The sequence below is a fragment of the Protopterus annectens genome, chromosome 2.part0, assembly GCF_019279795.1.
Source record: "Protopterus annectens isolate FY-2018-M chromosome 2.part0, PAN1.0, whole genome shotgun sequence".
Taxonomy (NCBI): domain Eukaryota; kingdom Metazoa; phylum Chordata; order Ceratodontiformes; family Protopteridae; genus Protopterus; species Protopterus annectens.
This window is the reverse complement of record NC_056728.1, coordinates 1,353,646,971-1,353,665,264: the sequence shown is the minus strand read 5'-3', so window position 1 is coordinate 1,353,665,264 and position 18,294 is coordinate 1,353,646,971. Positions and strand designations below refer to the sequence as shown.

At 39.9% G+C, this 18,294-nt stretch overlaps 1 protein-coding gene across 1 annotated transcript in view; it reads right to left on the bottom strand.

The window, feature by feature from the left end:
• ANXA5 (annexin A5) overlaps positions 1–18,294 on the bottom strand; it is a 309,430-nt gene that overhangs the window by 98,465 nt on the left and 192,671 nt on the right. The window contains exon 9 of the mRNA XM_044061534.1: positions 13,150–13,243. Coding sequence (XP_043917469.1) covers positions 13,150–13,243 — 94 coding nt within the window. The remainder of the gene's footprint in view (positions 1–13,149; positions 13,244–18,294) is intronic.

The window sequence follows — 18,294 nt, the reverse complement described above, 5'->3', positions numbered from 1 at the left end:
CTTGTACAAGTTAGGACCAACTTTCTCTTCTTGCACAAGAGGGTCTTGAGCTTCCAGGCTTGAAATATGCCTGTTCTTCTACGATTAAAACATCTGGGAGCTTGGTGAATTCAGAAGGCAAGTTTGGTGCGAGATCTACCTTGAGCAGTTCTCTGGGATCCCCTACACAATATTTTAAACTTCTCACATTGAAAAAAACTCCATTTTATCCTTGTTAGTTCTGAGGGGGGGACATAAGAAGGATTTAAAGTTACAGTTGCTGATGTTTGGCTTAAGGATTTCTTAATGATTCATACATGTCACAAGGGATATTAAAGATCCCAGAGTTTGTGATGGGTTGTACTTTTGGGAGCAATTAATTGAGAATAGCTGTCACCTATTGTGGGAACCCTTCAAAACTATATACAATTTCCAAGGTCAACATCAAGGACTGTTTGAGAGACTTTCTCATAAGTTAGATTCTTCCAAAATAAATTAGAGTTCCATCCTACTATAGACCTAGACTGGTCTCTTGGCTCTTAGATGCAAGGGGAAGCAATCATAAATATCAGCACAACTAGAACTTTACCACGTGTGTAACTATATTAGATAAATACAGATCTGGATGGGGACAGCTGCGTTGGCAGACAGCACTGGGAAAATGTATGCCTCTATTCTAGAAAATTTAGTTTCTTTGGTTGGCAATTCCAATTCAAATATTTTTACACACCAGCATTATAAGCTATATTGCTATTTCCCAGGTGTTTCCTCTATAGGCTGGAGACATCGTGATAGGGAAAAAGGTGACTGGCTATATTTTTTGGTTCTGTCCAATACTTGCAAGCTGGAAAACTCTTTTACATTTAATATATGATTTGATATGGTTCAAATAGATTGCTACTAAGGAACTGCATTTTCTTGTGATTTCACACTTTTCTTTGGCTCTCCTCAATCCAGATTTTTAAAACTTCTTTTGATTACAGCCTAGAAATGCATAACTAAGCATGAGAAAATTTACTCCTCCAGTTAACTTCCATGACTTATCCAAGGAAATTAACCTATTTTTCTGTGGAGTTGGCAACACCTCATCCTCTTGAGAGTAAGACAGAAGTGGGCATTTTGGAAAACTTGCATTAGTGACAATGGAAATGCTTTTGTCTATACATTGACCAAGAATTGCTACTATCTATTTTCATACGAGTTCTCATAGTCCCCTCTAGCTTGTCTTCTTACCCCAAAGATTATGGGGTATTGCCTTGTTGTGCTTCTTTCCTCCCTTCCATGATGCTGGTTGTGTAAAGTTTTCTTTATTTTGTTACTGGGATAGGATTGGTATATATTCCTTTGTTGTTTTGTGAATTCAGATACATTGTGATCATTTCACTCCTGTTTAAAATTCCAGCAAACTTGTATTCATATTAAAATGTGGTTATTTTAATGGCACTCTTAAAAATACCAGTTTGACGCAAACTATATACCGACAAGTAACCTGGCTTAAACAGATCAGCATTATTTCTTAAAGCTGGACATGGTCTTACCCAAAACTGGTACACAAGGCTCAATTCCCAAACTCTAATTTTACAGACCGGTGAAAGTTTTATCCAAATGCCCCAGTATAAATGTGCACATTTTATCTGAGAGAGTTTACTACTTTGTTTACTACAATGTTAAACCCCATCCACTCCCATGTACATTGTAAACACACAAATCCAGTATTCTCATTCAAACACATACTCCTGACAAACAATCTGGAAGAATCTGCAATATTCTGAATTTCACTGCAGACAAGTAGCAAAGATCTTAAAGTTCAACAAAGCATCTTCTGACTTGGAGCAAACGGTTATTAGTTTTTGCTTTATGTAGAGTACAGTTTCAGACATTCTGTAAACATTCCAAGGTTTTACTTAACTGCATGCAAGTCATTCAATGCAATACTGAGAAGGGAATAAGCCAACTAAGCTGGAAAAGTGTTTGAGAATCAGGAAGTCTCCTTCAAGATGAAGGTGCATCAGGCAAAGTTTAAACAAGCTTCTCTTACAAACAGCACTTCTGAAGTTGGTTATTTTTTACAGGATGGCAACCCCCTCCCCCAAGTTCTGCTTGCAATAATGGCACAAATACATGCATCTCATTTGTCCTGTACCACCTGGATTCTTCACGACTCCTGCAATCACATTTACTTGACATGCTCAATTCCTTTTGGGGGTGGATTTTTAGACACCACCCCCAAATAGCTCCTGCCTCGCTGTATCTACAGCAGAGGCCGTATGCAAGCCCAATTACTTTAGCTATGTTATTCCTCAAACCTCTGAAAGATCCCCCCCTTTATTCCGCAAACCTCTGAAAGATCCCCCTTTCTAGGGAAGAACACAGGATTTACCTTCCGACGCACTTTTGCAGGATAGCTCAGTGGCGAGTGCCAGTGTAATGTCCATCTCACCATCCTGAAAGTAATTCTGTTAGAAGTTTTATTTTTTTGGAGGGAGAGACATTTTACTACCATCACTGATTATACATAAAACGGAAAATCAGAAATGTGCATGCACTTCTAACAGTGTGGAGCCTCTCCCACTTTTGGCATTCTACGTTGCTGTGGTAGATTCCCATGCATTAAGCTATTTCTCAGAAAACAGGCCCAGGCATCCACTGAAGGTGGGGAGTCAGCTGTTATCACAATACTCCCAAGTCTAATCTCCCTCTCAAGACTGCCTTCAGCCTCTACCTGCTCCACTGGTCCATCCAGTGATGCAGGACAAGGCACCCATGTACCAATAGGACAGCATTGGGAAAGCCTTTTGATTTTAGAGATTTATAGATTCAGCTGGAACACTCTCCCCAGAAAGTAAATTACAGAGTTGTTCTTTCAACAACCAGAGCGTTTTTAGTATGCTACAGGGTTAACCTTCAGTTTTCCATATTAGTGCCATAAGGAACAAACTACCATGGACATACCTCTAAATCTGCAGACATTGAGCATAGGAACAAAAGGCCTTAGAAAAATCATCCAGCTAAACATAAACATCTAGTCATCAAATTAGTACAAAATTTGAAAAGAAAATCACACACTACTCTTCCCTTTTCCAACAGGGATGTAGTATATTGCTTAGAAACAGGTTTAAAATACAGAGCAACAAAAATGATAAAATAAGTACATTATCAAAGGGTATAAAATCTGGACACTAATTATCTGTATTGCAAAGTTCTACCACACAAGGTCATTTATTTCTGCTTCAGAAAAGTTGTAAGATGTGTCCTCTTCCTTTAAATTACTGTTCCCACTAGTATGTTAGTGGTGTACTGTGGTTTAGCGTGTAGTACTCTACTTCAAACATCACACGTGATGAGGAGGATTCAGAAAATCGAGTGATTGCGGTAAATCAAACCTGAAAGTAGGACACATCTCCAAAAACAGGGATCCTAAATCATGCCTGAAAATTGGAATGTTTTTCCAAAAGACACAGTTGAGAGGCCTGATGTAGCTGTGGCAAACGATAGTTTGATTCTTAAAGCCTGACCCATGAGATATTGGTTACTGAAGTCAGTTCAGCCCTTCTGGTTTATATCTGACCACAATTAATCTAGATTTGAGGTCTCACTCTAACCACTTTAAATTCACAATTAAATACTATTGCACAATAAAGGTTACACCCTACTTATACAAACAAACCCTAGTACTATAAAAATGGGAGGCTATCCAATTGAAATAACTCGGTGTTTCTCCGAATTCTCAAAAATGCAGACTCTTGTGAGAGAAAAATATTTTCCACTTGACAGAATGCATAACTCGTATGCCCAAGTGTACAAATTGTGAAACAAAATTAAATCAAATAAATCAAAACCAATGGAAGAAGGAAATAAACTCCTCATTAAAACTGGCATAGTGGATTAAATGATTGGGGGAGGGCACAGACGGTATTCAGTTTCCTCTTTTGTTAAACACTTTGTATTGCAAAGATTGAATGCTTATGTGCCAGCTGTGAGCCTATAAGTAAAGCCATTGAATGGTGGGAATGGACACTCCAATATGCAGTGAAGTCATAAGTGATTAATAACTGGGGCACCTCTGACGTGCCTGGTTTGATTCTCAGCTGGATGCCTTGTGTACAGTCTTCATATTCTCCCTCTATATTTGCATACCTGCCACATGTGTTTTTTCCTCCAAAAAATGTATGGAGGAGTAGGTAAGGTGTCAATTCCCAAGTTAGCCATAGGGGTGGGTGTGTGTGCGTTTTGAAATGGACCAGTAACCTGTCCAGAGCAGGTTTTCCATACTTTACTTCTACTGCTTGGCAGGATAGATTCCAACAGCAAATGTGAGTGTCCAAAATCATAAAATCATATAATAATTTGCATCCTTTCATGTGATATAATGAGTAATATTTTGTGAACTAAATTGTCTACGAATTGCCTTATTTTACTTGCACAGTTTTTCCTTACTAGATGTCAAACTTGGAGTGAAGATGAGGGAGAGCAGTCTCGAATGGTATTCAGGGTTTGATTAAAAATGCCCATCATGCTTCTCAGGTTTTCATATTTACATTTTCCTGAACTTGATCCCCCCCACCCCCCAAGTCATTGCTGAAACCAGCACTTTGTTACAGTTAATTTTCCCTTTTTTATCAAAAGAATAATTACATTTCAGACAGAGTATTTCAGATCTGAATCTATAAGTAGAACTTAAAGAATGTGTGACCTAGTATAGACTACTGAAACCTTTTTTTTTTTTTTTAAATGATCTTTCACATACTGGACTATCAAGGCTACAGTCCAATCACAAAATGCTATAATGCATGAATTCACAATGCAGTTGTATTCCTTGTAAGAATGCAGTAGTTCACAAAACAAGTGGTTATCTTATAATGTGCACTTCAGTTATCTGACTGCCCGATTTTAAATGATAGCAAAGAGGAGGATTTTAAATGCCCATCAACAAAGCTGAAGCAATACTACAATACTGATGTTTCTGAGTGTGTGTCTCTGTGAAGTCACTAATCTGGATGCCTGAATCCACCCCCCCTCCCAAAGAGTAGTACAATACCTTGACTGACTGGGCACACCCCTTAATGTCCAAAATCCAAATGGCCCCTTTTCATTTTCAGGACTAAAGCAAAAAATGGTAATTACACAAACTGATTCAAAACACAGCTTTAGACTATAGGCAACACATGGGATTATTCATAATATTCATAACAAATATTTCCCCTAAAATAGAGTACAATGGGTTGATGCACACAAAGGACTTGCTGTTCAGAGATCATTTTGTCTGGTTGAACAACTTACCCACTATGTAGTGGCACCATACTGAAGGCTGAGACGAGTTATGGTTACTGAGAACTACATCGTGGGCCCAAAGATGGGCATAACCCAAGACACCCCACCTGCTTTCTAAAACTGGGTACTGTCATCATCAGTGTAAAAAAAAAAAACGCAGAAACACAAGAACTCTCCAAGATTTAATAAAACAAACAAGCAAAGCTTTCGGGTTTCCCCTGCTTCAGTGCTTCATACTGACATTTAAAATACATTCAGTTTACATAGTACAAATACTTAAAACACACGATGCAGCCAACCACTCACAATAAAAACAAGCAGTCAATATTACAATTGCATTTGCTTCCTAACTAAAACAGGTTTAAGTACAAATATATAACACCAAGTTCTTGGTCAATATTTTTACAAAAATGATTTACATACCTACACAGAGACTAGGATCTGAAGGAGGTTTTTTTTTTTTTTTTTTTAACTGAAAGCGCTTATCCTGTTTGACCTGCAACTTGAACAGCACAATTTGTGCTTTTTATTTCTTTGTTTTATTAAAGCCTACATTTTAACAGAATTTCTCAGTGAACTTTTCGTTGTGGTGGAAGCCTTTTTTTCATTTTACCATACATAAAGTACAGTTTTGTACCTACCATAAATGTAGATGTTAGAGTGCTAATACAGCTGCAGTCATAGCAGATGGGTTCTCCTGCCATCAGGCGGGTCCTCGGTCGGCCGAATTCCAAAGTCTAGGTCCGGCGTCGGTTGTAGTCGCTTCTTCCCTGACATCAGTGCAACAGGGGTATAGAAGAACCAGCAGACGCCATTTTCTTCAGTTTTTCTTGCCCCAGATGTCAGGTGCCCCCAGAAGGAAGGCAATACACAAATTTATATAATAAAGCAATGCAATATAATCAAAATACAGTAGGTGCAAGCAAATACACCATAAATGAATACCCCAATCAGGATGTATGAGGAGGTGTTTGCCAATAGGCCTGTCCCAAGAGGGGAAGGAGGGAGGGATGGACTGCAGCTGTATTAGCACTCGAACATCTACATTTATGGTAAGTACAAAACTGTACTATGTTCATCGTGCATACAGCTGCAGTCATAACAGATGGGTAGAATCCCAAAGCTAAGAAAGGGGTGGTGGGCACTAGGTGGAACTAGGAGGAGCCAGGATGCCCTGCAAGACTGCAGTGGCAAAGCCTGCTCTAGTTTTGGAGTGTAATGGTAGGTGGTAGTGCTTGGAGAAGGTATGCACAGAACTCCAAGTGGCTGCTTCCAAAATATCTTTTTTAGGAACACCTCTGAGGAAAGCTGCGGAGGTAGCTGTGGTCCTTGTGGAGTGAGATCTTATGCGTGTAGGTACAGTTTTGCCATGAAAAGAATAGCAAAAGCGTATGCAGTGGGCTATCCATTTTGAGATTGTCTGTGGATGTCCAAGGAATGTAGTAATCTTTCCCCTTTGTTTTGAGGATTAGGATAAAAGGTAGGTAAAGTGTATGGCCTGATTCAAAGCTACCCTGGATACCACTTTAGGCATAAAGGACGGGTTGGTTCATAAGGAAACTCTGTCCTGATGGAAGATGATAAAAGGCTGCACAGCCATGAGAGCTTGTAGTTCTGAAACTCTACAAGCTGAGGTAGGCTTTCCAGGATAAATATTGCAAATCTGATGAGGCAGCTGGCTCAAAGGGAGGCAAGGTCAGTTTTTCAAGAATGAAGTTGAGATCCCAAGCAGGTATTGGTTGTTTCCTTGGGGGTCTTAGATTCTTAGCCCCTATGAGGAACGGTCTTAAGAGAGGGTGAGAGAATAAGGGTGGATCAGTGTTGTATTCTACAGAAATGGCTGAGGCATGGATTTTGATGGAGGAGAATGAAAGTCCACTGCTTAGCAGCTCAGCTAGGTACTGTAGTATTTGAGGTAAATTCAGTTTTCCAGGATCCTGACCCTTTTTCTCATTCCAGACACAAAACCGTTTCCATTTTGCAGAGTAAGCTTTTCTAGTTGATGGCCTTCTAGCCTCCAAAATGACATCCTGCACCTCCTTGGAGAGTAGGGTCAGGAATCTTCCATGCGGCTAGATTGAGAATTTTTAGCTGGCTGTGAAGAGTTTTGAAGCTGTGCTGAGTCAGGATAATAGGTATTAGAGGCAGGGGCCATGGTGGGGAATGCGTCAGGCTCCTCAGGAGTGGGTACCATTGTTGTCTTGGCCAGTCTGGAGCAATGAGAATCATCTTTGGTCTGTCTACTCTGGTTTTCAATAGAACTTTGGGCAGCAGAGGAAGAGGTGGGAAGGCATAAACTGTCATTGCTGTCCAACTGAAAGAGAGAGCGTCCACTCTCCAGGCCTTTGGATGGAAAATCCTTGAGCAGAATTTTGTCAATTGGTGATTTTTGTGGGAGGCAAAGAGATCTAGGTCTGGCCTTCCCCATGCTTGGATTATTTCTGTAAAAATTTTTGGATGCAACTTCCATGCATGTGGATCTGTCATATTCCTGCTTAGATTGTCTGCCAGCATATTTTCCTTGCCTGGCAAGTACTGTGCTTGAAGTTCGATTTGTAATTCCAGGGCCATGTTCCAAAGTGACATGGCCAGCCTGCACAGGTGGTATGAATGGGTTCCTCCCTGTTTGTTTATGTACCACATTACTGTGGTGTTGTCTGTCCTTATCAATAGTTGACCTGGATGCAGAAGGTCTTTGAAAGCTGTAATAGCATTTGTTACTGCTAGCATTTCCTTTTGATTGATGTGAAGGTGCTTTTCTTTTTGGGACCATTTGCCCTGAATGCACCGATCTGCCATGTGTGCCCCCAGGCATAGTCCGAGGCGTCTGTTTTGATGACTTGATTTGTTTGAGGCTTGCTGAATGGGAGACCTGTGTTTGTTTGGCATGCTTGAGCCCACCACAGAAATTCCTTTTGTAGACATGGAATTAGTGGTATTATTGTTTCCAAACTGTGGCTGTGTTGAGACCATAGGTTTTTCAGGTACCATTGAAGTTTCCTCATATGCAGCTTTGCACATGGGATTAGTAAGATGCAAGATGCCATGAATCCCAGAGCCTGCAGGATTTTCCTTGCAGTCAGCCTGGTGTAATTTGCTAGTGCTTTGAAGTATTGAGTTAGTTGCCCCTGCTTCTCTGGCATGAGGTAGGCCATCTGGGTGTTTGTGTCCAAGTTGGCACCCAGGAAAATTATTTTCTGAGAGGGTATTAGTCTTGATTTCTTTTTGTTGACTGTGTATCCCAGAGAATTCAACAACCTTATCACAAAAGCCAGATGTTTCAGAAGAAGAAGAATTGGATCAGGCAGTCATCCAAATATGGGTATATCTGTATCCCTTGAAGTCTGCAGTAGGAAATTTCTGATGCCAGGCATTTCGTGAATACTCTGGGCGCAGTAGACAAGCCAAAGGGCAATGCAGAGAATTGATAATGGGTTGAACCTGCAAGAAATCGGAGGTATCTTCTGCAATTTTGTCTGACTGGGACATGCAGGTATGCCTCCTTGAGGTCCAATGTTACCAGCCAAGACTCCTTGCCCAGCATGGGAAGAAGCTGCTGTAATGTGAGCATCTTGAATTTTGGTACGATTAAAAAAGTGTTTAGGATGGATAGGTCCAATATAGGTCTCCAATCTTTTCCCTTCCTTGGTACCAGGAATAGTCTGGAATAAAAACCTTGACCTTGTTCGTGCGTAGGTACCTCTTGAAAAGCTTTCATGTCTATAAGATCTGTAATTTGTTTTTGTGCCTCTGCCCTTTGTGTGGCAGATTTGGCATGCCTCTCATTTTTGGAAGGGTGTGAAAATGGAATCTGTAGCCTCTGTTTATAATGTCCAGGATCCATTTGTCCTTTGTGACAATATGCCAATTTTTTGAAAATAATGCCAGTTTTCCTCCTAAGGGTGCTGCCATTTGAATCCTGCTTGGCATGCAAAGGGGAAAGTCATTGGGCTTGCTTTCTGAATGATTGTGAGGTATCCTCACCACCTCTTTGTGTAGGAGCTTGCCATTGTCTGCCTCTAAACGATCCTTGGGATTGTCCTCTGCCCCTCGGGCGCCTGTATCTACCTCTCTGGAGTCTGTCCGTGGCTGGAAAGTACCAATTTTTGGAAGGCCAATTTCTACTGAAACGTGAGGGTTGTACCTGTAGAAAATCTTTCACAGTTTGCATTGATTTAGCCTTTTCCTCCATTTTCCTTAATACCTCCTCAGCATTAGCACCAAATAATACATCCTTTTGTAGAGGGGCATCTAGTAGTTTAGCTTTGACATGATCAGGCAAGGTTTGTTCCTTAAGCCAGGCACGTCTACGTATGACTGATCCTGTAACAGCAGCTCTACATGAGGCCTCTAGAGCATCAAAACCACATTGCAAGGTATGCTTACCCACTTGTTCTGCACTATGCATCAAATCCTGCAACTCCTTCAAGTCTGGTTGTTCAGGTTGTGACATTTTACTTTTCAATTGTGATAACAAAAACTGTTGGTATTTTAGCATATGAAACTGACAGTTTAAGGCCCTCATGGATAAGGTAGCCGAGGTATATACCTTTTTTCCCCACCTTTCTAAGGATCTGGAGTCTCTCTCGGAAGGCAATGGATTTTTAGCAATGGAGGCCTTAACTCCCTTGGGGCCCTGTGAGATGGTTTCTGGGTCAGCAGCATGGCTTTTGTATAGAAATTGGTGTGAGTCAGGAACCCTGTAGTACCTGCCTGGCTTAACTGGAGCTGGGGGTAGAGAGTCCGGGTTAAGGCAAGCCTCCGAGTAAACATCATCTAGGATGTCCAAGACAGGAGGTATAGCCAAAGGCCTGTGCTGAGGTAGCAAGAGAAATTCCCTGAGCCTTTTCTTTGAATCCAAATAATCATGGCCTTCCCAGTGGAAGTGTTCCCTTAAGGTATGTAAAGTTTCCCCAAATGAATAATCCTCTGGAGGTGAGACAGAAGGTATGGACTCCTCCACATCAGAGTCTTCAAAAGGAGAGTACGAATGTTCCTGATCATCAGAGCGTCCTGAAATAATGGAGCCCTGATCAGAGGAGGGGGAACCTTCCTCCACTCTGGGCCTTTTGTCCGGAGGGGGCTGAGAACCTAATTAAATCTTCAGCCATTTTAAGAATCTGTTTCTTAGGCATGGGGCCTAGAGATGGGCCCTGTGTAGTAGGTCTCTTAGAATGCAAGGTTGCTTTAGACTTTGTAAAAGCCTTGATGGAGAAAGAAGAGGAAGGTCTGAAAACACCTTGAGTGGAGGTGGACCTGTCCACATTCTGAGTTTCAATGCCAAGAGTGGCTTCGGTATCCGTAGTGGGGGTGTGGGCCGAGGAGCCTGCGACCTCGGGCACAGGAGACACCGTCAAAGAAGTGTCGTTGGTAGTCAGGGGCTGCGTAGGTGCCTCGCTGAGAACCGGACCACGTGTAGTCGGCTTTGGCGTGGTGTCGGTAGAGGCTGCGGACCTCATGTGTCGGTCCTTGTCTTTGCATTTTTTAGACAAAACCGGAGTCGGAATATCCAACGACATAGTATAGTTAAATGCTTTCCCAAAATAATGCTGGGCGAACTCCGCCCGACGCTTAATAGTGCGTTTGTTGAATGTAGCACAAAAGCGACAGACTAAGACATCGTGGTCTGGGCCTAAACAAGGTATACAGAGGGAATGGAAATCCTTATGCGGTATTTGCTTCCCACAAGAAATACAATTATTAACTTTGTCTGACATCGGTCTGAGGCAAGAAAAGTTTCCCCAACGGGGTACTTAGCTTTTAAGAAGACTTCGGTTTCCAAATTTTCATAATCTCAGGAGCTGGCCGACCGGCACTTGCGAACTGCTTCTGCTTTGGGCACCGCGTGGCAAGAAAGACAGAAGAAAATGGCGTCGACTGGTTCTTTTATACCCCTGTCACACTGACGTCAGGGAAGAAGTGACGACAACAGACGCCGGACTTAGACTTTGGAATTCGGCCAACCGAAGACCCGCCTGATGGCAGGAGAACCCATCTGTTATGACTGCAGCTGTATGCACGATGAACATCATATACCTCATTGGAAGGGTAATAATTACAGAAAATGCATTAACTGGGAAGGGGTGAAGATAATGCTGTAGTTGCAAGCGATAGGTAAAATTTTGACCAGGTTTCCAGTCCACTCTTATCTGCCTCAGACAGATAAGAGTATATTGTTCTGAAAGCCACTTGTTGCTCAGGAGGCTGTCTTTGTCTGCCCCCCCAGGATCTTAGATGTGAGCTCCCAAGTTGAAGTGGTCATCTCTTGTGCTATGAATTTACTGTGCCCGACAAAGGCTCCAAGGCTCCTGACTTGTCCAAGTCATAAATGTGTTACAGTCCTTTCACTTCGCTTAACAGCCCTTCCCTAGTGGAAAATGGAGGGCTCGTTTCCCCACAAGAACATTTCTAAGCAAATCTTTTCCAAGGCTATCATTAACTAATTAGCCAACAGAGAAACAGGACACTTGACAAAAGATAACAGTCAAAAGGGAGTAAACAAGCTTAGCATAAGTATACACTGAAAAGTCAGGACCAGTACTACTGTCTCCTTCACATCATGACTGAGTCAATATAGACATCTTAAGATATTAGACAGATAAATGCTCCAAATGAAAACAAGGGATATTACCATGACCCCATCCCCAGGGAATCAGCTTACTTTTCTTATATATTCATTGGGAGAAAAGCAGTCGCATGTATATATGTCATCTGCCTAATTATATTGTACTTTAGTACCCTTTTGAATAAGAGCAAGTCATAACATGTTGTACATTCTGTGATATTCAGTTTTCTTGAGCCTAACCCTTTGTGGATGCCCTTCCCAGAGATCATACTGACCAACATGAACAGTCTGCTGTGCTCTTGGATGACAGGACATGCTCCAGCTGTTCACTTACCCCTTCATCTGCTTCCGATTCAGGTTTTCAAAATCAAAGGTTGGTATTCCCCCAGTTCTAGTTGGTAAGGATGTTGTTCGTATTTCAAAAACAGATGTCTTAGACACCTACCCGCTGTGAGCTCAAAAGGTAGCCACTCCAGTTTTGCCTTGGCTTAGCTGGGTTGGCACTACAGGGATTTCTACATTACAGCAAATAAAAGGACAAGCAACAGGATGACTAGACTAGCTGCAGGGCCAGTCTTAGCAACTGTGGGAACAATCTCTGCTGCGCCACAATCTGGCAACCCTTAATTTAAAGTTATGGAGCAAAAAAGTCTTAAACAAGTCTCTAATTCAATCTGGCAACCCTTAATTTAAAGTTATGGAGCAAAAAAGTCTTAAACAAGTCTCTAATTTTTACACTAGCCAAGAATTTCAAAAACCTCAAGGTGAAATACATTACTACATGTAAAAGAATGGACGGCTGGTAGGGGTACAATCTGAAATGTGTGCTGTAATAGAAATGGGACTGCTATAACAGGGAATCAAAAACAGAAGTTCAAAAAAAAAAAAAAAAAAAAAAAAAAGAGTCATTATTATTGTGCTCAGCTGCTGCAAAAATACACATAAAAGCTTCATTACAAATTAGAACAAATATTTTGTTCATGAACACATGCAATGTACAATTCAAAAGAGCCAACTGTTGCATCAGCACTAGATGAAACCACCACCACCATACAGCCTTTCTGGTGCATCACATGTGGTCTGTTAATTTTAAAAATCATAATACCATAAACTCAAATGCAGTGTGAATCAGAATTTAGTACTGTTGTACTAACTAGACTGGTTACCTTCAGCAGAAAATACATTTCCTCCCCCAGAAAAGCAGATGGATTTCCAGACCAGCTGCCCCTCCCCATAAAATGTTCAATTTGTTCCCAAATACTAATGTAAAACCAGAGAATGAATGAAATAACCCATATGTATGCAAGTAATTTTCTGTCAGCAGTAATACTCACCTCTCCTCAGGTGAGCCACACTTCGATTTCCCAAGATGTTAATAAACAAGTCTTCATCTGTTCCCCATTTCTTTTCTCCAGCATCAAATAGAGCCTAGTTTATTCAAAAACAAATTATTAATGTACTTTTATTTCCCCTAGTCTACATTTTGGTGGTCAAATATACTTTCAGCTCAACTCTGAACCCAACAAATTATATAACCACCCCCTTGTTTGGATTTCATTTGCTTCTACATGTATCCCTTTGTAGTTACTTTTTTGTTTTGAAATGGTAAACACCAAAAAGTCACCAGCAACAATGAAAGGTAGAAAAGTATGTTTACTTCCACTAAATTAGCACTTCTGTCCAATATGTAGAACAAAACCATCAGAGGTGCAGCTAGGGTTGAAAATCCTTAAGTTTAAGAAAACCCAGACACAGTGCATTGTGAGAAGTACAAAGAAAAAAATGCACAAATATGCAAGCTAGTGCAATTTTACATAAACATACTCATAGGTATGCACGGATGAAATGCCACATTATGGAGGGAGAGAACAGTCAAGTCCTGTATTATTCATGATGTGAGAAAGCAAGGATAGCAGCAGTTGCATTGTTTTATTATAGCCAGTTTTATGATACCATATAAGTTGGTATCTGGGAATACCATACTTATAGGCATCTAAGCTACAAGAACTATGGGCTGAAGGAATCTTTTACAACTTAAAATCCAAGACTACCTACCTTTGAGGCATCAACTAACCTTGAACATGAATACTGGTGCATCAAAATAGCTTTTGTAATAGCTATTTCCAGGATTAAGCAGTTAGATTGCATACTAACATCTGCAAAACACTGATATCTCACTGCAACAATGTGCAGTTAGAGTTATGCCTGCGCAAGTACTGGAACAATAATATAAAACAAAGCCAAGTAAAATGCAAACATATGCTTTCAACATGATCAGCATGGATCTGCAGCCAGCTATACCAGTAGGGTGTGCTGTACCATATTGGTCTTCCAGCATGCACTCATGCTGACTTGGGCTAGAATAGACTACTCGGGTTCATGTGTGTGAACTACACTAATGACCACTAGGGCCTTTATGTGCCCAACAACGTCACCAAAAAGGCTTAAATTCTAGACATTTTTATTTGGGGTGATTTTTACACTAATGACCACTAGGGCCTTTATGTGCCCAACAACGTCACCAAAAAGGCTTAAATTCTAGACATTTTTATTTGGGGTGATTTTTACACTAATGACCACTAGGGCCTTTATGTGCCCAACAACGTCACCAAAAAGGCTTAAGTTCTAGACATTTTTATTTGGGGTGATTTTTGGCTTTGACATGAATTACTGTCTACCTCTATCCATCAAGTGCATGGATGCCAAAAAAGGCTTAATTATGGTAAGAGAGGGACCTTGCTTCACATATGGAGAGCCTATTCCAAAGAATGGGAATTCTGAGATGCATATCTGTCTCTCCAACATGTCCCATTTATATTGCAAGCAACTTTCAAGCCTTTTGATCTAGCAGTTCTGATGCTGTTTATATAGCAGATGTCCTAATGGTTAAAAAAAAAAAAGTGTTCCAAGGCTGCCTTGGACAGCAGCCATAGGATGCCTCTCAGTCAATATGAGAGCGAGAGTATTGAGATAAGGTTTGAGGCAATATGCATAGGACATATTTACTTCCTGTATTTTTTGCAGGGAACCTTTGAGGAAATTCCAGTTGTATGTGTATGGTCTATAATGGGTCTGATGAGGGCTGAGTACAGTGGTATGACAGCCTTCCTAGACCTAAATGCTATGCCCTTACTTACAAGTTGAGCAACAAAGATTTTCTTACTACTCTGGACACATTCAAAGGCCAGGTTACTATTTACAAGAGTTCCAGAACCCAAACTATCGACTGAACTCTTAGGGGTGTTTTATTGTTTATGTAGTTTCCTGGGGTGGCCAACTTCCCAAAAGCTTCTGTAAATGCATTTCCTGGCAATGACTTAAGCCGTGACTTTGGCACTAGTCATTTGTCTCTGTTAGACCTTCCTATAGGGTGTTTTCATCTTGGTAGGATTCTGACTGCTCCCAATTTCAATCATCAGCAAACTGTCAGCTAAAGGCCTTTGCATAGCCTTTGACCTCTGAGATGTAGATGCCAAAAAGTGAGCTCGGAACACAGCACTAAAGGGCTTCACTTTTGACCAGTATCTTTGTTTAGTCATGAGCCAGTTGGCTATGCAGCACATTACAAAAGGGTTTATGCCTAGTTCTGAATACTCTCACACTCACAAAACCAAGAAAAAGGAACCAGCAAAACAATCCAAATAGTAAAAACACTAGAACTAACCGGAGACACCCATGGAGGAAGTTTCAAAGTTTTTATTCTACATAAAGCACTTTTCATCACAACAAATGCTGCAAATTCTTCAGATGAAATTTAATGATAAAACCTATTTAAAATCATAGCAATTATTTATACTTAATAGTCCAATCACTATCTTACAGTTTGCTTACTTAAGTCCATAAAAAGCAGTTGCCACCAGTATGAAGAAGTACTTATTCGTCACTGATACAAAACAGCAAGTACTTGCTGTTTTGCATCAATGACAAATAAATACTTCATACTGGTGGCAACTGCTTTTTATGGACTCGTGTTGCTGGTTGCTGTGAGTGGCTGCCTTTGGTGAGGTTTTCCTGTTTGGATTTTATCTTTAGTATGCTCACTTAGGCTAACCCTTCTCTACCTAGAACTAAATCAAGTGTCAGATCGACACTCAAAATCAAGGTTAACTTTATGTTAAAAAATCTTTGTAGTCTTATAAAAGTGTTGAATAAATCAACCAACTAAACTAACATTACCAATAATCTAAATACATCTTAATGCAACCTCATACCGTACAAATATTTAGAACATACAATGTACCATAAAATAAGTGTGTTTGTATGCTCTACAGATAGCAGCTCCAATGAACAGTTAAATGAATACACCACACTTCGTTATCTAGTCAATCTTTTGGTTTTAAAATACATAATGTTGCACAACATTCAATATAACATAAAATACATGTGTTAATGTACTTTAAAAATAATGGCTTCCAGTAGGCTATTTGGTGATCACAGTACATTTCCTCATCTCAACAAATAAGTTTTAAAATACATAATATGGAGCAAATTTCATTCAGGCCTGGGTAATGGCACACATTTGTTTTTAGTTGCCATAATAATTCAAGCCTCTCCAATTTTAATGAATCAGGACCTCCTGCCACATTAATTGTAATCTCATCAATTGCTCTGAACAAAAACTTGTGATCTGTGAACTCTGTAGTGTGCCTAGCTAGTGCATTTTCCTGCTTACCTCTACTAATATTGTATAGGTGTTCATAAATATGTTCACGTAATTTGCGATTGGTCTTCCCGATGTAAAACGCAGGACACTGTTGGCACTGAACTAGGTACACTACCATTTTTGATTGGCGATTTAATCTTTGCTTAGTAATATATTTCTTCCATGTACTTACAGTAATTGCACATACCACATTTGTACATAGCATACACATTTGTATGATACATGTATTTTATGTTATATTGAATGTTGTGTAACATTATGTATTTTAAAACCAAAAGATTGACAAGATAAGGAAGTGTGGGGTATTTATTTAACAGTTCCTTGGGGTATTCATTTAACAGTTCATTGGAGCTGCTATCTGTCGAGTGTACAAACATTTATTTTATGGTACATTGTATGTTCTAATTATTTGTACAGTATGAGGTTGCATTAAGATGTTATATTTAGATTATTAGTAACATTAGTTTAGTTGATTACTACAAAGATTCTTAAAGTTAACCTTGATTTTGAGTACGTCAATCTGACACAGTTTAGGTTAACCCTTCCTTACCTAGGACTAAGTGGGTGGTACTGTAAGATAGTAATTGGACTATTAAGTGTAAATAATTGCTATAATTTTAAATAGGAGGTTTTATCATTAAATTTTATCTGAAGAAGTTGCAACATTTGTTGTGATGAAAAGTGCTTTATGTACAATAAAAACTTTGAAACTTCCTCCATGGGTGTCTCCAGTTAGTTCGTATTTTTACTACTTGGATAGTTAGGCCTACATGGTGTATTATATCAAATGCCTTAGTCAGATCCAGGTGGGCAGTATACTGCACTTTACCCTCATCCATTACCTTGGTGATCTTCTCAAAGTAGTCTCCTATGTTTGGTAGGCATGACCTTCCTTTGACGAAGCCAAACTGGGATGGATACACTATCTGGTGGCCATACATATAGGAATAACGTTATTCCTCCATGCATGTTTTCTTCTTACCTTAGTATTTTCTATACACTTCTTAGGGAAAATTTATTTTAGCTGACTGAGCCTTCTGTAGTGTTAATTTTTTTTAACCGATTTTCTAAATGCGTCTATATTATATTATTGTACAATGAAAATAGCGAACGCTATTTCATTGTACCAATAATATCTAAACAAAATATGGAATGGAAAAGCGAATTTTTTCCCAGGGAAAAAATTCACTACTCCATAAAAAAAAAAAAAAAAAAAAAAAAAACAGATTTAAGTGGGGGGCTTCGCCCGCCACACCCCCCTACTTAAATATACCAACTCCAAGATCACACCATAGTGGAGGAAATGGCAAAGTCCCAAAGACAGCCCACCAAATTTTTTCCCTGGGAAAAAAAATTGATGTTCGGCAACTTCGCTATTTTGCCATTTCGACAGTATTGGATCAACTAAATAGCATTTGCTATTTAGTCCATTCGATACTGTCATATAGACCCTTCTAAACTGATTGGTGGCTCAATTCTATTCCTTTGAGGGAATTTTATTTATATATATTGAACTTGTGTTTGTGTCCGAGATTGTAGGGCAAAAAATGTGGTGATAAAGTCAATGCATTTTGTTTTTGGTTTCTGTAATAATAATATTTTCATTCAGCTATTGGCAAGCTCTCTTTTTTCTGGTACTTAGTAGTGCCTTTGTGATTTTTTCCTGATTGCGGCAGCTTCACTGTTTAGTTCTTGGGCACTGGGTTTCCTTTTGCATGGTTATTCCACCAGGACAGTTAGTTCTTGGAGTTTATTGTAGACTTGCTTCTAGCAAGTACAGCAGCCTGTATGAAGCCCTCCGATGTGGTTGTACAGA